This window comes from Rousettus aegyptiacus, unplaced genomic scaffold (assembly GCF_014176215.1).
Source record: "Rousettus aegyptiacus isolate mRouAeg1 unplaced genomic scaffold, mRouAeg1.p scaffold_m13_p_3, whole genome shotgun sequence".
Classification (NCBI taxonomy): Eukaryota; Metazoa; Chordata; class Mammalia; order Chiroptera; family Pteropodidae; genus Rousettus; species Rousettus aegyptiacus.
Genome location: NW_023416306.1, coordinates 4,739,688 through 4,759,600, shown reverse-complemented (window position 1 = coordinate 4,759,600; position 19,913 = coordinate 4,739,688). Strand labels below are relative to the sequence as shown.

At 56.1% G+C, this 19,913-nt stretch overlaps 1 protein-coding gene across 1 annotated transcript in view; it reads left to right on the top strand.

The window, feature by feature from the left end:
* GPR107 (G protein-coupled receptor 107) overlaps positions 1 to 19,322 on the top strand; it is a 61,795-nt gene extending 42,473 nt beyond the window's left edge. Inside the window, exons 15-18 of the mRNA XM_016133830.2 lie at positions 8,597 to 8,646; positions 9,778 to 9,861; positions 10,564 to 10,685; positions 14,009 to 19,322. Coding sequence (XP_015989316.1) covers positions 8,597 to 8,646; positions 9,778 to 9,861; positions 10,564 to 10,685; positions 14,009 to 14,105 — 353 coding nt within the window. The 3' untranslated portion in view covers positions 14,106 to 19,322. The remainder of the gene's footprint in view (positions 1 to 8,596; positions 8,647 to 9,777; positions 9,862 to 10,563; positions 10,686 to 14,008) is intronic.
* The last annotated feature ends 591 nt before the right edge of the window (positions 19,323 to 19,913 follow it).

The window sequence follows — 19,913 nt, the reverse complement described above, 5'->3', positions numbered from 1 at the left end:
GGGGTGTGTTTGGGTTTTGTTTACTTCTTGGTCCCTGGATTCCTTTTGCCTGAACCCGAGGGAAACGTTAATGACGAAGCTGCCCACCGTCCGTAAGCCGTGTCTCTGTCTCTTTTGCCACACAGTGGCCTCACTCAGGTCCTGTCATTTAGAGGCACTGCTGTGCTGCGTCCCCAGGGAGGAAGCGTGATGGAGTCTCGCACAGGCGCACCCGCCCAACTCTGCCACGCTGTGTCCCGCCCGCCCCGACGGACTCCCCCGTGTGTGTCCCTTCGCCCGGGGGCATTAGTTAGAAAGCTCTCTTGGGGACAAGATATGCCATGTATTTAATCCACAGTCTCTGCTCCGGTTATCCTTTATTTTCCTCCTTGTGTTTGTGAGTAAAAATTCAGAGGAAGCTTTCTAAGGAATCTTAGCTTTCTCGTGAGCCTCAGCAGCCTGTCAGCCATGGTGACTGGCTGGTTCGTGGCGCAGCGGGTGCGTTCTGGGCCGCCGCCGAGTTCTGAGAGTGGCCGAGGCCGGGAGGAGTGTTCACCAAGGCGGCGGCTCTCAGCAGGGCCCTCAGGGTCCACACTGTTGTCACAGTGAGCAGAGGCGGGTAGGACAGCGGGCGCCTTGGCACGATTCGGGGCGGCGGCAGCAAACTGCCCGTGGTCATTGCACTCTTTGTTGCCACCTGCTTGCGGGGGGTGAGAAAGGCTCGTTTCACTTGAGAGCGGCACCTTGATGAAATCGTAAAAACCGTTCGCGTCACTGAACCTCAGGCCTCGAATGCACTGCCCGTCAGTGTTCTGTGTGCTGGACGGGCGGTCCGCGCGCCCGCCGCCTTGAAAACGCACGTGCAGCTGTTCGAGCCGGAGCGGACGCGCCACTTTGCTCTTGGGATGACGCGTCGTATACTTGAGAGAAAGATGGTGGATGGCTAAGACCGCGGTTGCTTAGACCAGAGTTTGGGCCAACACTGTCTTGAAAATGAATAAAGTAAACGTTCACTTCAGGGAAACAACTAGCTTGCCAGTGATCTAATTTTCACTTGAAAGCACAAATTTTACCTTGGGAAAGCTTACATCCACCACTGCAAGCTCAACAGCTTCCCAGTTCTTAAGAGACTGATGTAAGCTAGGGGTGATGTTAGCAAATGTGACTTTAAAATATGTATATGTTTTTTTACGTTAAAAGTTTCAGCATTTTGGAGATGTGCAGAACTCAGTGAAATATTTTCACCTGGGCAATTCACGTTACACAGCAGCCATGCATGAGTGGAAAAAACTCCATTCAAAGTGCCAGGTGGACCAATGATTTTAATGTGATGGAGTGTGAGCGTTTGTTGATTCCCCGCATACCATTTGTCAAGTTTCAATGTAGAATAAAGACTGTTCACAGTTGCCGGCAAGGCCCACATCCTTCAAATGCTTCTGCCAGACAGAAAAGAGACCCACGAAAATGGAAAACAATCCTGCCCTTCTGGTGGAATTTTTTGAGTTATTTTTCTTTTAAGACAAATATCGTTTGGATTACACGTAATGGATTTTGTCACTCTCAAATGAGTTATTAAATATTTTTGAAATTTGTTATTTCTAGGATGGTAAATATTGATAGAATTTTACCCACATAAATGAAAGTTCTTGGGGGGCCTTAGTAATTTTTAAAACTGTGAAGGGGTCCTGAGACCAAAATTTTGAGTACCATTTGTTAGGGATGAGGCGTCTTGAACCTCTCATCGTCATGACGACTGTGAATGGGCACAAATGGCTGCCTGGTTCTTCTTTCCTGTGCCTGTTGAGCTTATTTCAGATTCTTGTGACCGTTTAAGATGTCTGTTCATTCTGGGCAACTCACGCCACAAGAGTTGTTTTTATTTGGGTGTTTTTATATAAACAGACCTAATAGAAAACCCACTGATGGGAAGGGAGGAGAAGTACCGCCGCCTGTTTCTGTAAGTGAAGATTTGTTGGCACACAGCCCGCCCCTGTACCTGTCGTCTGCTCAGTGGCTTGCCCCAGGGGCAGAGTTGAGTAGTTCTGGCAGAGACCCTCCGGCCACAAGTCCCGAGACATTTGCTCTCCAGCTCTTTACAGGAAGTTTGCCAACTGCCGGTTGACAAAGACATTTAAAGAGATACCATTTTTAAAACCATTTATGTAGCACGGTGCTGTTAAATGCTAGCTTGGCTCTGCTGAGCACATTGAAACCTAAAGCTAACTAAGTAAATGAAGTGACTGCTATTAAGCAATTCCTTACTGAACTGCAATTTTGTGTCCAGAACTGTGTTCTTTAGTATTTGTTTGGGACAATAGCTTTTGCATCCTCATCTCTGCTGCTTTACCCAAACTGTTACCTGAGGGAATCTGTTACCTGTGGCCTTTAACGTGGATTGCCCTCAGTTTACCAGCAGAGCTTTGGGCTCCACGGTTCCCCCTGGGCTGACGTTCATGAGCACCGTCTGCCCTGACTCGTGTTCCTGGTAATAATGACAGGCTCGTGCAACCCTTATGTTCACTTTCCACGTGGAAACGAAGGCGGCCTCCGACCCACCGGTGCTGTCAGCGGTGAGCATCATCAGTGGGTTAAACTAGGAGACTCTGGGTCAAGAGGTCAAGGGAAAGAGGGGGGCCTCCCAATGGCACGTTTTGCTGCGATGCCCCCTCCCAGCTCTGGGACTGGGCGTGGCCTGGGCAAAGATGCCGTCCCCCAGAGCTGCAGTGTCCACACCGCCTTTGGGGGCGGCCCACTGAGACCCCCTCTGGAGCCCTGTCTCGTGGTAAGAGAGGAGAAGGGGCAGAAGAAATGAGATTCCCGTTATCTGGTCACAGAACACTTTCATCCTCCTTTTGTCCCCGTGTAGCTGGGGCACGTCCTCGTGGTGCTCTCACGGCGACGTCTAAGGCTGCGCCGTGAGAGCACCACAGACAGCCTCCTGCCCCAGGCAGCTGGGCTGCAGGCGGGTGGAGGGCGCCTCCCCGGGGGATGATGGGAACGCTTAATGAAGCTGCTGCAACTCTCATGGCTGGTGTGTGTCGAGCCCCCCAAGGATTCTGTCCTGCGTGCAGGGCCACCTCACATGAGTGTGTCGCCGACCCTCTAATTGAGGGGTTTCTCATGGGGCACCCATGGTAGGGGACGTTTTGAGCATGCATACATTTAGCTGGGCAGAGGGTCTGTGGCTTTCAGCAAATTTCCAAAGGAGGCTAGGACCCCGGAAAGGGTAGAAACCAGAGTCAAACAGACTACCATCAAGGGAACGAGAGAGAAAAGTATACTTTGGCTTAATACAATAATTTTTAATTCCTTGTAATCATCAAAAACCTCTTTTCACTACTTTCCCCTAGCAGATCACCTAAAATTCCCTCATCATCGTCAACCTAATCATGGCTCTGATCACCATTGTGAAATAATCAATTAACCAGAAAGACTACCCTGAGTTAATATCCTCTACAACCAAAGAGAGGCAGCCCCATTGTGGTCACAAGTTGTATTACGCCCTCAGAACACGGGGCGCCTCCCTACCTTGAGGGGGGCCCTCAGCCGGCCAGCGGGCCTGTCAGCAGTCGGGGTTGGCGTGCGGTGCTCGGGTCCGAGCGTGGTTCTCATACCTGGTGGGGCGGGCGTGCGTCCGCGTTCCACGGGTCTTGAGACGCTCGAAACCCAGTCGTCTCGGTCGATCACTGCTGCGTTGTCCGGGGGGGCGAGTGAGGTCCTCTCAGTGAGAGGTGCCGTCTGCTGCGGACCACGCTGTGTCGTCAGGCAGCGGCACATCTGACTTTCCTCGCCTGGCCCGTCGCCGGCTGGGAATCTGAGCCGTGGGCCTCGGGGGAGCAGCGGGCTGGCAGAGGCAGGTCAGCGGGCCCCACGGGGCCCTGGGTGGGCTCTGGGGCAGGCGAGCGGCGAAGGCAGAGACTTACTGGACCTGACCACAGAACTCGTCCAGAGAAGCCTCTTCTGCCGTCGTACGGTGTCAGCCACGGGCTTGGGCTGTTTTCGCTTCTTTCTCGGATGCTGTTTATTATTTAAGGTAGCATTTGGTTTACGTGAGACACACAGCCCTTAACTGTGAGCTTGATGACTCCTGGGTCATTGTTTTAAATGTATCTTTGAACCACCTTTCACATCGCAGTTTGAAAACCAAGAACTTTGGTTCTCTGCATAATTCTTATCACAGCCTTTCTTGTACTTGCTCTCAGTACAGTCTTTGTGAGATCCATTAGTGGGGTGTCCTCTTAGTGGAGGCAGCGGGTACCCCGTCAGTTAGTCACCCCCAGGATGGACCCTTTCAGACCAGAGTGGCCCCGGGTCGGCCTGCAGGCCCGTGCCTGACCGCGACTGGTGGAAGCTGCCCTGTCCGCACTCACGGCGGGCCCGAGCCGAGGGCCTGAGCAGGTCATGCCGGTGCTGAGATTGACGGAGGGTCAGCGACATCGTGCTTTCATTTTTGCGTTTGACTCAAAGTTCCCTCTGAAGTAGGGCAGGGGGGAGCAAAGGACGATGGGTAGGTAGGGCTGTTCTGAAGTCTCAAGGCGCTCCTTACACCATGGAAGGGTTGTTTTGGAAAACTTTTACCCTTTAAGCAGCTGCTGTGGGCCTTTGCCCTGTGCGTCCTGTAACCCATTCAGGACTGACTGCCCAGGGAGGGCTGCTGGCAGCTCCGGGCATCGCCTGGCATTTTGAGCCACGCTGGCATCCCCCTGAGCCGCCGGTGAATCGCCTTCCTGTCAGTCTCCGAGAGCTTGGTCCTTGGAAGGAGGCGGACTTGGGTTGGAGGACTGGCCTTTCCACTTACAAAGCTGTGTGACCTTGGTAATTTGTACTAAGCTTCTCCAGGCCCGAGTCCTTCATCTGCGAGGCAGTGGTAGCTGTGCCCACCACCCAGTCTGTGAGGGATACGGGGTGAAGCATGGGGGTGCCCAGCCCGGTGTCCGGCAGTAGATGGTGATGACCAGCGCTGCCAGAGGGAATTTGGTCTCCACGTGAGGGCGCCCAGGCCCCGAGAAGGAGGTAGCAGGCCAGGCTCAGGCACGCTGCGCTACGAGGGTCCCCTGGCTCCTGTCCGGGGCCTCTCTCCTCTCAGTGTGCTCATTCTTTTACCATATTTGCTGTTCCTCGTGGTGAGGTCAGAAATAGCCAGGCTGACTTGGTGAGCCCGTCCTCCCCGGGGGCCCTGCCCTCCCTGGCCGCTCAGCCCTGCTGCGGTCCAGTGAGCGGCAAGCCGTCAGCGTTCTCAACTCCAGAGAACGCTTTTTTGGAAGAAAAGGGGAAGGCTTGGGATTCCAGGCTGTGACCTGCTGCGTCACGCTCGTTGCGTAGTGCTGGCGGAGTCCCCCTCCTGCAGCTGGCCGGTCCCCCGCGCGCCAGGCCGCCTCGTCCTGTGCACATGGCAGCCCCGCTTCCAGGAGCGCCCAGGTCACCGCTCGCTCCAGGTTAGGTTCCTGGCGTCTGGCGTTAGCCGCCGGGAGACAGCGTATGCCACGTGCGGTTTGCTCGACGTTACGTGTTTCTAACTTGATCCTGACGCAGCAACATCAGACACTCGTCGAGCGGTCGTAGTTTGCTGTCTGCTCTCCACGTACCGTCTCACGAATCCCCCAGCGACCCTAGTGGTAGGTGCTGCTGTTATTGTTTGACAGATGGAGAAACCGAAACTCAGAAAGGTTAGGAGACTTCTCCGAGGTCACACGGCCAGGAGGCAGCAGGGTTGGAATTTGAACCCAAGGGCCGGCCCTGTTGCCTGCTCCCTCCCTCCCCACTCCCCCCGCCCCCCCCCTGCCTGTGCTGCGTGGGCCGGCCGGGGCGATCCTCTGACGCTGTCTTCACGTGACTGGAGATGACTCCCGCCAGGACCGGCGGGTTGTAGGGACCTTGAGCTCTGCTCGTCGAGGCCGTGGTTCTTAGGGACGACACCGGTTGTTCCCAAGGTCTGTCTGTCAGTCCGAGCACACGTCCTGGGCTGGCCTAGCGTCGGCGCCCGCGCTGGTACTTCCTCACGGGGCGCCGGGTGTGGGTGTGCAGGCTCGTCTCTAGAGCGGTTCGTGGCCCGCCTCCTCCCAGTGCCCCACAGCCAGCCTGGAAGGCGTGACATGGGGACGCAGGGCACCGGGGAGATGCCAGATGCAGTGCCTGCCGCTCCCCTCCTCGGCCCCCACGGCGTCTTGTCCCGTTAGGGCCTGCAGCGCCTCAACCCGTCTGCGTTCTCTGCCAGCTCTCCCCACCCCCGTCCCTGCCGCCCTTCCCTGTGACAGGGGGGGACCCATCGGACTCCACCTGAAGAATTCTCTGTGGTCCTCAGCTTCACCGCCGGTCCTTCCGTCTCCCCGAGCCGTCCACAGCCGTCCACGGAGAGAGGAATGTCCCAGCACTCTCCCAGGAGGCTGCCCCGTAGCCAGGGGCTTGACCTCCGCTGGGCTCTCATCCTTGGCCCTCTCCATCCTTTCTCCGGAGAGATCGTTGTTCCTACAGCCCACCAGCCCTGGCAGTGGCAGGCCTCATCTCCGGCCGCGCGCAGCATAGCGGTGACCGAGGCCCCGCCCTGCTTCAGGCCCTTCGGAGGCTCCCTGGGCCTTCGCATCCAGAAGGAGGCGGGCTGGCCTCCTGCGTTGGGTTCGGCCCTCCTCTCAGCCCGGCTGCTCGTCCCCGATGCCGCCCCGCGGCCAGCCCCGCGGCCAGCCTTTGCCCCGCTGCTTCCCGCGCATCCTCCCCGCCCCCTCTCACCGCTCTTGCTCCCTCCCGGGCCCCTTGAGGGTCCTTTCACCCCCAGTCTGGGTTCGGAGTGTCCCTTGGCCATGGCCGCCGTGCATATCCCGTCCTGGCACCTCGAAATCCGGGATAAGAACGTGACAAGATCATGACACTTCTCTCTGCTGGGACAGTGGCTCTTGGTGACCTGCAAGGGCAGGACTCCTCCGTCGGTTTCGGGAGAGACTTTCAAGGCCCGTCTGTTATTTAAACAGTGTAGTCGTCGGCGCCGTCGTCTCCGCCCTTCACAGGGAGGAGGAGGGGCGTTCGTGTTCAGGAAGCGTGTCGGCCGCTGTCCCCGGGGGCCGGCCGCTCTGTGGGGCGGGGTGCAGGGCGAACCGCCACCCCACCGACCGCCGCCGCTGGGAGCAGGAGGCGCGCACACGGACACAGCAGCGCTCCCTGCAGAGCTCTAAGTCCGCGGCAGCTCAGTTATCCGACACGTCTCCGCTTTAGTGTCTGGTCCTCAGGCGAGGAGGAATTCCCGTTCACGTCGCGCGTCTCACACCAACCGGTGCCCTCTGTGCGCTTGGCATCGAGTGAGTGTATAGTCCTCGTCCAGTGACTCTTCCCTGAGGGAGGCAGCCGCCCCTGGGGCAAAGGCCACGGCTGCCGTGGTCACTGCTGCACCCAGGGCCTGGCCCAGAGTCAGAGTGAGTGAGAAATGCCTGAGAACCAGAGGGTTTTTAATTTTTAAAATTGCAAGACCACCGGAGAGGTCGCCAGATGAGAAAGCCTTGGCCGATTTGCCTACTTCAGTTTAGCTGCTTCACATGTCTTAGGCCGGCCCAGGCCCGTTGCAGTCTGCATGTGGGCATGATAGCCTGTCAGTCCGGGGGTTAGAATTTCTCAGAAAGATTTCCTGGTCCTTCCTCATCGATGCATTGGTTTCTCAGAAGAGAGTCTTAACAGTGCTGTTAGTTGATAATCACCTCGAAGATTCATTTAGGATTCCAGGAATTTCTTTTGGAATCCTAAGCTTGACTGTCCCCCACTAATCATGAGGCAGAGGAGGGAGGAAGAGGAAATTTGAAGCTCCACCAAGCAGTCCCGTTCTTAAATGCAACCAGTAATTGAATGCTATTAAGCAAAATTAATTTGCCTCCTGCAGGAAGGTTTATGATGAATGAAAGGATTGCTGATCAGGGAGGGAGCCAGGCCACCCTCTGTGGTCATCAATATTTCATGGCTATAGGCGGTGGCAGGAAATTAGCTATCCTGGCTCCCTGACCTTGAGCCATCCTGAAGGAGGAACAAAGCCAGGGAGATTTGTTTCAAGGGCTTGTTACAAGGCTCTGTAAATTCTAAGTGAAATTTAAATTTGCAAGATGCACCTGTGTTAATTAATTGGCTGCACATCCCCAACTAGTGAGAGGCCCCCCAGATGGGGCTGAGGGACCCACCTGAGATGTCCTAGTTGGGGGTTCAGCGCTATCAGCCGTGTGGCAGAGCTGAAATGTTTAATCATGGCGTCGGGCTGCGGGGGAGTCCTGATCTGTAGTGTTGGCTCAGTCCTGTGGTGTCAGTATCCGCCCAGCATGGCCAGCGTGGAGCTCTGGAACCTGGGGGCTGGCTGGTGTGCTCGTTCGCCGGGCGCTGGATCTGGGAGCCCCAGCTGCCACCCCCAGAGCTCCCGGTTCTCCCCGTGACGGGGGTGGGGGGGACGGAGTGTTGAGGGGGACCCTGCCCAGCAGTTGCATTTCTGGAAACATAAATGTGCCCCAGGTGGTACCGGGCGGTCCCCAGGCGGTCCCCAGGCGGTCCTCTGGTGTTAGACTGGGCCCCTTGACTGACAGGGTGCCCGAATATGACGCATTTCAAAAATGAGAAAAGTTAATGAATCTTTCATTTTGTTCTTTCTTCTCTTTAGCTGCTATTAATTTAGCAAAGCTGAAACTTTTCAGACATTATTACGTCTTGGTGAGTAAAAAAAAACAACCCTAACTAAATCTGTAAATAAGGTCAGTTCGAGGAGCAGAGGAAGTGGATTTATTTCCAAAGAAGCCGTGAACACACGAGCCACCGGCTGCCCGGGAAAACCGAGCTGCGTCTTCGATCGAAGTGTCTGAGCTGCTGCTTTTCAAAGTTTAGTTTTAAATTTGGCTTTCACTACTCTGAAAAGCAATACCTGGTTGCTATTTTAAACCTGCAGGGAGGACGGAAGCACAGCAGAGCCCGCGTGACCCTGCCCTTCCCCCTCCTCATCTCCGTGGTCGCTGGGAACAGCTCAGTGTCCTTTCTGTGGATTCTCCCCTGGGCACACGCCACATGCAGCTGCTCCTCTGACTTGCTTTCCTTTATTCATTTACGAAAACGGAGTCACACTTTGATGGTCGTGAACATTTCATATAAGCCTGAGCACCAAAGGCAGGACTTGCTATAAATTATTAGGAATATAATTTCTTGGGAAATGTAAGGTATGGGTTTCCTAGAGTTCGCTTCCTGACTCAAAAAGGGAGTTTCTCTGTGGTTTTGGCACTGACCGTCACCTTGGACGGTTCTTTAACTGCAAGTCTGGCCACGCTGGTCCCGGTAGCAGTCCACGCTTGAGCAGCCAGCCTGTCGAGTCCTCGGCATTTAGTCTCGTTGGTCCCTCCTCTGAGTGAACGTCACAGCACCTGTCGAAGAGACCGAAAGTCAGTGTTTTCCCTGCGTGGCTTTATTTTGCTGTTGCTGCTGGAAAACATTCCTCTCAGCCCGGGAATGAGAAGTGCCACCCTTTGGGGACTGAAATCAGTAGGTCATATATGGGGGTAGGGCAAGGGACAGGTTACTCAAGGGTTAAGAGCAACCATACCATAATGTTTCGTACCCCCGTGGGTGTCGCTGTTACCAGTGTCTTAGTCACTTAGAGAGCAAGAAGCAATCCTTTTGTGTGACTAGCAGAGTAGTCATCTCGGCCCAGTTTATTATTAGCGCTAGAAAGTGTCAGATGATTTTCTTCAGGTTAATTCTGTTTTGTTTTGTAGTTAATTTGAAAGCAGTTGTTGGAAGAAAGCGGTGCCATAATTTCGATTTCTATGTTTTTATGTTTCTTTCCTCTTTATGTAGATCGTATGTTACATATACTTCACCAGGATCATCGCATTTCTCCTCAAATTTGCTGTTCCATTCCAGTGGAAGTGGCTCTACCAGGTAGGCTGCTCGCAGGGGACAGCGCCAGGGAACGGATGTCTGAGGGTACCGTGTGCGGCTGTAACTTTGATCGTTAGACATTTATGTGGTGGTGGCCAGTCCCTTCTGGTCGGCAATGAAGATTATCTGTCCAGGAAAGCCACCGGCTTATATGAGAAATCTGGAAGTAATTGCATTATTGATTTTAGTTTTCAATTTGGAAAGTGTTTGAAGAAAAAAGCCTCAGGGAGGGAGAATAAGATTTATTCTGTATAATGAAAACCAGGACGAGCCGGGGTCTTCTCCATCGGTTTTGAGGCTCACAACAGCTTAGAATCCAGACCTCCCTTCTTCTGTGCCCATTATTATTATTTCAATAATAAAGTCTTTTTGCAAGGTGCTAGAACTGGTGTCACTACCAGCGTAGGCCACCGGATCGTTCAGAGACTTTCGTCTCGAAGCACTCCCTCGGCGCGTTAGGCCCTGTGGGAAGTGCGGGGTGCCAGTGACGTCACCCCTGGGCTGGACACTCCCGCCGAGGCCTCAGCACGTCCTCTAAGGGAAGTGCTGCCCGGCAGTGGGCTCCAGCCCACGAGCGAGTGACGGACGGGGAGGATTTACTGCTGCCGTGTGGGGGGCGGGGGCGTCCGCGTGTCCAGTTCCCCCGCTTTCAGAAGTATAGTGTTGCTGATGCCTTTATTTTGGGGTGGTTTTACCTCGTAGCTCCTGGACGAGATGGCCACGCTGGTGTTCTTCGTTCTCACGGGGTACAAGTTCCGCCCGGCTTCAGATAACCCCTACCTGCAGCTCTCTCAGGAAGAGGACGACCTGGAAATGGAATCTGTGTAAGAAATGCCCTACCTGCCCTCCCCTTTTTTGCCCCTTTGCCAACGAAGAGCACCACGGGGTGCATCGGAGCAGCCGCTTCCGTCGGGACCTCTGTTTTTAGGAGAAGGAAATGGACACTTGGGCCCAGGCCCTCTTACTCAGTTCCAAGTACGGGACCTGCCAAGCAGGCCGCCGTCAGTCTAGGGAAAGTTAGCGTTTGCCATCCTCGTTAGCGTCATGGGCGCCTCCTCCCCGTCACTCGGTGTCAAGAACTCGGGGACCTACTGGGGCAGTTCCTAACTGTGGAGCACGGGCATCCCCACTTCCTGCTGGGCCCCAGCCATCAGGAGCCTGTGTCTGAAAATGTGGTCATCGGAGTCAGCCTTAAGTCTGCGAGTTATCGTCCAGCATCCTTTATCATCAGATAACTAAGTGGCTTTTCACAGCTAGCACAGGGACTTGACCTATATTTGAGCATTAAAATGGGCCTCTCTGAGTCACAGCGTAAGTGACTCTAGGGTCCTATTTCTGGGAAAGGGCAATCACTTTCTAGAGAAGCGAATAGTGATTAAGGTTTTCGTTTGTTCACTGATGAACTGTGATGGGCCAGGTCAGTTGCTGTTTGATAATTAGCCTGAGGCTGAGTTTCAAGTGCGCTGCCTCCAGCACAGTTGGCCTTTGGATATTTCCCAGTGGCCCCCGCCGGGCTCTGCCGGGCTGGCGGGCTGGCCGGGTGGGCCCGTGGGACAGCTCTCCGTGCTCGGCTCCACTGTGAGAACAGTAGACGGGAGGCAGAGCCTGCCAATGGGCCCCAGACGTCTCCTCCCCGTGCAGAGACGTGGAGGGGAACGCGGGGGGATCCTCACACGTGCCTTTTCGAGAAGTAGCAGAATCTGCATACGTGGCTGTTGGCTCAGGAAGTAACCTCAGATCCCGTGTGCTCAGCCTCCCCTGCTGGGAGACCTCTAGCTGTCACCCCCGCACTGCAGGGTTTCTCCGGGTGACTGGGGACGCAGGCCGGGTCATAGCATCTTCCACTTTACCGGGTTGTGCCCCTTCGGGTTGGCGTTCTTGCCCACAGTGCAGGCGCCCGCTCCCTACGTCCTTTCCGTCAGCCGTTGTGTCTGAAAATGCGACGCGTCACGAAGGTCTTTTTGTCTCATGGCAAAGTCGTGTTTTGGTTTTCGCTTCTCTCTGACAATATTTGATGGTAGTGGTAACCATTTTAGCAAGAGCGTCTGCAGTTAGGTCGGGGAGGAGAGGAAGGTGTAGTTACACAGGCCACCGACCTAGTGCATTCTGCATTCTGGCAAGATCTGGGAAAAGTTGGAATGGCTCTGGGTGCCTCCGGTTATACCCCTGTCACACGGAGCGGGTACCCTGCGCACACTGTTTTTGGTGGCTTCGTGGAAGTCACCCTGTAATAGGCAGTGACTTCTCTTCAGTGGCAGAAAGACTGCACGTGTAACAGCCAGAGAGAGGGACAAACCGAAGGCAGGTTTTTTTCGGGTGGTAGCACTCCTAGCAAGCGCTAGCCCAGTTTAGCCTGTGCCAAGAAGTTTAGGAGCTGATTGAGGCCAAGTGCCCTTAAATCAGCAAGGCAATTGTTTGGAGATTTCTCTTTGGCTGAGAACTCCATTGTTGAGAAAGTTCTCTGAATTTATACGACACGACAGCAGAACAGGCTCGAGGTGGAGGCTGCAGCCGTCAGCCTGACGTCCATGTTCACCTGCGGGTGCGCGGAAAGGCTGACCGCAGCCTCACAGGGCCGCCGCCGCGCCCCGGGCTGTCATCTCCCTCTTCTGCCTGGACGCGCTCTTCCTGGATGGCACCCGAGATCCTCCAGAAGTGTAACCCAAGCCGGAGGCAAGCAAAGCCCTCGCCAAGGTTTCTAGAAGGTCCTGAGCTCTCTGCCATCCGTGCGGGGGTGTTCCCTGAGGGAGGGATTTGGGCCTGCTGCTCGCCACGAACAGGGCAGGGGTCGTGCAGGCTCACCTGAGCACATGGGCACCAGGTGTGCGTAAAGGCCTGCTGGGGAGACAGGACGCTGTGCCCGCCCAGCGTCACTGCCACCGCGTGCCAGTCTGCTTCAGTTTGCTGAGCAGCGCCCGCTCCAGGTCACACACTCACCCTCATCGTCACCTGCTCTGCCCGTGACATCCTTTCGTGCCGGCACAGTCCCTTCCTCCACCAGCCTCGGGACGTCCGTCCTCCCTCTCGCGTTCGGAGTGCCCGCCCACGCCCCAGGCCGCCTGGGCCATCTCGCTGCCCACTCCCCTTTCGCCGCATCACCGAACAGCAGGTTCGCGTTTCCCGTGTGCCCCGGCCGCACGCACAGCCTCCCGTTACCAGCGTGCACTCCGAGCGGTGCCCTTGTTACATCGAGGGACCTAAGGGCAGTCATTTTCACCAGCGTCCACAGTGACATTAGGGTTTGCTCTTGGTGTTGTACGTTCTGTGGGGTTGGACAGGCGAGTCACAGCACGTATCTGCCATTAGAGGGTCACGCAGAGCAGCTTCTCGTCCCTAAACCCTCTGTGCCCAGCCTGCCAGGGGAGCCCAGGCGCTCTGCGTGGCGTCTTCGGCTGCAGGGCCACCGAGTCCCCTGAGGATGCAGACCATCAGGGTCTGTGAGGCTGGCAGTCTGTGCGGGAGGAGGTGCTGTTCTCCCCACTCACGGGACGCCGAGGTCGCTCTGGAAGTGGCTGCCATGCTCGGCGCCTCATGCTGTCCGAGGCCGGATCTGGTCATGCATTCAGCGAAGGGCTCCCTGGCACCTCCTTCATGCCAGGGGTCAGCAGAGCCTCAGGCCCCTGGCCTGGCCTGTGGGGACCCGGGACTGGATTTGCAGAGAGCAGCCAGTCTTCCGTCTCTAGTGGTCAAAGAATTTCGGGGCCCAGAAGGTTCTTCCACACCTGTGGTTCTGTCCTGTGACTCAGAAGTGCTCCATTGTGGCTGGTTATTGTAAACATTTACCACTGATTAGCTTTCTTTTCGGAGTGTCGATTATGGTACAGATACTGGTCTTATAATCATAGCTGGAGTGTACGTGCACATCGTAAAAATTCATGGAGGCCGTGACAGAAAGAGATTAGCGTTAGTTGTAATGACAGCTGGGCGGTTTTGATTGGGCTCTTTGGCGAGCCCCATGTTCCCTCGTGACCATTCTGGGAAGTGGGAATTTTCTGTCACACGGAAGCACCGGGAAGTCAGATGACTTGGCCAAGGTGACCCAGCTAGCCGGAAGTGGGTCGGAATTCACGCCGACGCCTGCGCTGTGCTGAGAGTGGCCTTTCCCTTCACAACTGAGATTTTCCTCCTTGTCTTTCTCCTCGTTCAGTGTGACGACGTCAGGCGTGATGGAGAACGTGAAGAAAGTCAAGAAGGTGACCAACGGCTCGGTGGAGCCCCCGGGCGATTGGGAAGGCACCGCCTAAGGGCGCACCGGGAGGCTGGCCCCATCACAGACAACGTGTAATTTATCAGTAGTCCTCTGGGTGAGCAGAAGCAGCTGGCACTCCCGACCGTGACGCCACGGAGCGCGTGGCGGGGAGCAGAGTGCCACGGAAGCTTGATTTTTTACTCTTCTATGGAAACTGGATCTGCGGCCGGTCATAGGCGGCTAGAATTCTTTTGCAGGCGGGAATGGTGGGGAGGGAGTATAGTGAGGAGGAGGATAAAAGGAAGACTTCGTTTTCAGTTATATTTCTTTTTTTTAATTGGGAGCTCTTACAGGTACACGCACTGTGGCCCCACGTGGGTGGGAACAGTGGAGGACTGTCGGTGGGCGGGGCGGGGGAGGGGGGCAGAGGTGCGTGTCCGATGCCCGTCACCGGACAGGGGCCTCCAGGGCGGGGACAGGGAGCGTGTCACCGCGTCTTCTGGGCACAAAAACTAGTGAAATTAGGTGATTTCAGAGAGCAAAGTCAAAACCTAGCTTAGCATGTGCCGCCTCCCCAGGATTCCTGGCCCCAGACCTTCATCCGGGTTTCTGAAAGTGACCGCGAACCAGCACCCCGCGAGCCCGGAGGTCTGCTCTCTCAAAGGGCTTCGCCACCCGAGGGCTTTGTCACGTCACTGTCACAGCCCCGGGCACGGCGCAGCCTGGCTGGTGGGGGTCGGTTCTTCCGACTGAAGGGTGTCTGTGTTGCCTCGCGGATGGGCAGAAGTGTGTTTCTAAGCTCAAAAACCGTTCTCCTGCAGCGTTTCTCTGACTCCTCAGAACAGCACGCGCTCGTTTCTCTCTCTGCTCTCACGTCTCTCTGTCGTACTCGGTGTGATCGGATCATAGGGGGAAATGGGAAGGAATTTTCCTTAAGAAGCGGCCAGGGTCAGAAAAGGCAGTGCGAAATAAATACTTAGTACAAGCAAGTCGTCATCATTAAAAGCTTTTCCTGTGAGCCAGATGGGATTTCTAAACAGAGAGGCGAGACGGACTTCGTCCCCGTGTTCCAGGAGTGCGTATGGAGAGAGCGAGTGCGATTAGACTGAGTTTCTCTCTCAGGGCTGAGGCTGGTGCAGTCTAGAAGCGGGTTCCTCCCGGGCGTGCCGAGCTCGGGGGTGAACGCGGGCGCTGTCTGCAGTGAAGTGTCGCGGCTAGGTCGTCTGAATCGTGGAGCTGAGCTCGGGAGGTCCGTGTGACCGCGGGCGTGGGGGCTTCGTGGGGATTCCCTCTCTGAGCTGGGTCGCGTGGGCCTGAGACAGCAGCCCCGGAGCGTGGCTGCGTCGGGACGGCTGCCCGCGGTGCCGGCGGCTCGGGGGCCTCCTGGTCGTGGGACGGCGGCAGTCTCTGGTGGTGGTTTTCTTACCTCTGGCTTGGAAGGGCCGATCGGAAAGCACGGGATTTGGGCCGGTGCTCAGTGTCCCAGATTTGGGGATCTGAAGTCTTCACTCTGAAACAGTCGCCATCCTCCTCCCGAGCCATCTTCGCTCCCTGAGTGGCCCCGGAGGAAGCGGGCGGTCCTTCAGCGCTCTGTGCTCCGCCCGGCCCGACCTGCATGGGGCCAGGCCCCGGCTCGGCTCGGTGGCCACGGAAGCGCGCACCTGGCCCCCGCTGCTGCCCGCCTCCCCGCAGGTACTTCAGGTGAGGGTTCAGGGAAATACAGGCTCAGTACTGAGTGAAGGGACCTTTTTCTTTTCTTTTGAACTTAGAGCTTTGTGACGGGCAGAAAGACACAGGGAACGTTTTAAAGGTGTGTTTTCCGGTGTTTAAACAGTCCCAGGTGCTTCAGAAACATGTCTCGTGCTGTGGCCAGGAGTCCCGAGGGCACTTCTGTGGGATGCGTTTGCTCCTGGCCCACAAGGGGATGCTCTTGACTGGGCCATAACCAAAGTGAGCCGAGACCTCCCTCCCAGAAGGGGTCTGCACAGAGGGCCCCGCCTCCTGTGCCGCAAGCAGGGACTCGAGTGAGCGAAGGCGCGGGGGAGGACGAGGAGGAGCAGGCGAGCGTCGCACGCGGACCTGCTCGACCTGCTCGCGGGGACAGGTGCTCTCTAAACCCCTGCCTCTCCGGAGGTGCCTGCAGGCCCTCAGAGCTGCCACCTGGCTGCGCTCGCACAGGCCTGACCCTTCTGGAGCACGAAGGCGCCGGCGAGGCACGGCGGCGGTTGGGAAGTGAGGGCCGGCCACGGCTCCCAGCCGAGACGCTCGGCTGCCCGTATCCGGCCTGGTGACTGGCAGGGGGTCTGAAGTCGAGCCGGGGATTAGGAAAAGTCAAAACCCCAGCCCGCGATGGGGAAGACAGGCGGTAGTTCAGGTTTGGACAGAGTTCCGTAAGCCCTCCACCCCGTTCTGGAAACGTTTCCTCCCTTCGTCACCTCGTAGCTGTGACCAACGTGTAGCTCTACTCCTGAGTGGAGGCGACCGAGCGGGCTCCAGAGCCCCGCAGCGTCACCAGCCTGCAGCCCCCTTCCTGCAGCTTGGGTTCACGGTGCCCGGGCCCGGTGTGCGGCGGGACGGGCGAGCCCTTCGGCGTCTCAGGGATCCTGCAGGGAGGACCGGGCGCATGTCGCAAAGGCCTCGGCGGCATTTCCAGCTTCGCTTCGTGCCCGCGTGGAATGCCCGCCCTTCCGCTGAGAACGCAGCCGCGGACCGGAAGCGCTGCCGGCTGTGAAACGAGGCAGCGAGGGGCTGCTTTCCTTTAACAAAGTGTGTGTGTTTTGTAGAAAATCACTTCTCGGACCACAAGAACAATCATCGATCTCTTAATCCTGGCTCTTCACAGTGGCCAAAGACGCCATCAGCCTAGTTCTTGGTCCCTCGATGCTTTAAAATTTAGCAGCAGTGCACTTCATACCGCTGAACGTGACTCTGGTGAGTCGGCGGCCCGCTCTGCCGGGAAGAGAGGCTCTAACATAGAAGATGGTTTCTCAGACCATAGCCTGAGTCAGTTTAGTTTTCTTTCAGGAAACCGCTTTAGAGTAAAACTTCCAGGTGTCTTTTCCGCTCAGCCGTGGCCAGCCGCTCGGTCTCATCTCCTTCATGATTTCTGCCTGGCATTATGATCGTGTCAGGTTCTCTGCTCCCTTGTTCCACGACCTGCCCTCCCCTCGCCCTTGGGTCCCCATAGGCTCAGTCTGGGGAAGACAGGCTGCAGGCTTTGGTGCATGGCAGGGGTTCCTCCCGGCGGCCGCGTGAAGGGTGCATTCTCTGAGCTAAGGCGAACTAACTTAGCAGAGCGCATACTGATGCCGTGCGCGATCACTTCCGACCGCATTTGATGTTCTTCTCCGCACTCGGATGTACGTCTTATTTTAGTACTTAAGCATCTACCGCAAGGAAGCAGTCTTTATGGACCAAGAAACAGTGTAAAAGATGGCTATTTTAGTTACAAATGGCGTTCTGGTCACCTCCCGCGCTCTGAAGCATCTTCTTAGAGGAAGGGCTTAGAGCACCCGGTCTGATGACATTGCCGGCCCTGCTCCACGGCTCCCAGCGGGACAGCAGAGCCGTCCGTGCTCCCTGCTGCCGAGCTGCCGCGTTTCGGAGGCAGCCTGTGCCCCACCTCCACCGAGTTCGCGCCACCCGCCTCCCCGTTTGCTTTTCTCAGACGCCCCCTCAGCCTTTTAACAGGTTCACAGCATGCAGAGTCCAGGCCGCCTGTCCCTCCAGGGCTCAAGAGTTAATGGCTTCCCCGCTGAAGAAGGTAGATTTCAGCTAGGTACCTCTCTTAGTGCGTCAGAAAGCATTCGTCTGGAACACGCCAGGTTCTGAGACCCGCACTTTACTCCGCATTCTCTGGGCTGCTTTTGGCAGGAAGGCTTTAAAAGAGGTCCACCTGAATTGATGCTAATTCTTGTCGCCACCTGGAATGTAGTTCTTGGTGGCGAGCTGAACACTCCCAGATTCCCCAGGGGCCTCTTTCATAGCCTGGCTCTGCATCTGCGCCCTCTCTCACAGTTTGTGCTTGGAAAGTAGATGTTTTTCGACGGCTCTCTGTTAGCGCGTGGGGCACACGTGTCCCCTGAGATGTTGTGTGAAGAAAGCACAGAGAGAGAAAGGGACCAGGCGGTGCCCGGGCAGGGATGTGGTCGTGTCGCACCAGGGGCCCGTGGGGATTCCGGTGGCCGGAATTCTGCAGCCAGGCCATGTGGGAGGAGAAGGTCTGGACACAGTCAGTAAATGTCCAAGTGAAACGGAAAAGCCAGCTCACTCCCTAACCAGTCAGCGTCTCGTGAGGTGGGGTGTGAGGTTTCATAGTGAGCAGCCGGGTCAGGGGCTCGAGGGTCGCCTGCTTTGTGTTTGTGATGCGTGTCAGGGATCTTAAATAAGTTCCTTAAGGATCCAAAAGTCCCGTCCACACGTGGGGCTTCTTGACACCTCGCAGTGTTTGCAGATCATAAATTGGATTTGCTTAGTCATGTGACCTCAAAAGAAGTCAGACACATCTAATCTGGAAATAAGTTTCATTTGGGGGAGAAAACGTCTATAAATATCATTTGCTTTCCAGGTTAGATTGGAATGCAGAGGGAGTTTTCAGTATTTTTTTTTTTTTTTAACACTAATGATCACTGAAGAGTATTTATGTAAACATACAACGGTTGGGGGTTCGATCAGGGTGCTGTATGGCTGGGTTCTCTTGCTGTGATGTAGACGTGTAAAATAAAGAGTCTATGATGGACATGTTTGTAATCCTAAGGAGTTACTGGCTCCTGGCTGTCATCTCTCCTCCACCTCCCTCTCATAATTTTTTCCTTTGTGATTTTTGTTCATTAAATTAGTTAACTGCCTCCCACTGACAATAGTGACGCCCACTAGAGAGGTTCCCTGTATCTTAGCAGGTCTGCGGCAGCTGCTGTTGAAACTCGAACGGGACTCCCACCCCGGGGGCTGTATTTTGGAGCAGACTGAACATCGTAGTGTCTCGATGGGCGGCCTCCGCGGGGGGCAGGGCTGCCTTCGGAATCAGGACCCGGGCTCTGCTGTCATTTGCTGGGAGATGACAGTGGAGACTTAGGGCAGAGCCCACCCTGGGACAGGCTGACCTTCACCCTCCTGTGGCGTCAGCTGTCAGCCCGGAAGGACACGCAGCCAGAAGTCCAAGGTGTCACACTCAGAGCGTTTTTAGAAGTCATCCCATCTCAAACCTCGTGTTTTATTAGGAATGTTTCAGCTTGAGGTATAACTTATATGCAGTAAAATTCACCCTTTCAAAGCGTGTGGTCTGGTGACTTTTGACAGTACATCTTCGGTCTGCAGCCTCTGCTGTGACAGGGACAGGACGTTTTTTGTCGCCCATCAGCTCCCTGGGGCCCTGCTCTGCCAGAACCGCCCTGTCCAGACCGCCGCAGCCGCGGCTCCGCTGGCCACGGCAGGTCAGACTGCTCGTCTCGCACGTTCCATGAACGGCCCCTACGGTACGTCCTGCTGTGCGTCTGGTTTCTTCTGCACAATGTGCTGTTTTGGGGATTGATCCACTCAAAATCCTGACTTTAAAGCTACAAATATTGGGGCCTAGTGAAGGTTGTGCCCCCCCCCCCAACCTCCCCTCACACACACACACACACACACACCATCTAGCCAGCCGGTGGGTGTCAAAGCCACGACAAGAACCCAGGTGTCCCGACTCTGCCCTGAGGTGGTGGGGACCCAGCCGGGCCTGGCCCGGGTGGCCCAGCAGGGGCTCCTTCTGCTGTGGTGACCACGATGTAGCTCACGGTCACGCTAGTGCGACCCTCACTCTGCCATACCAGAAGGCGGGAATGGCAGGGGCCTCGGGGTCCACGTCGTTTGGCCTCGGTCGTCC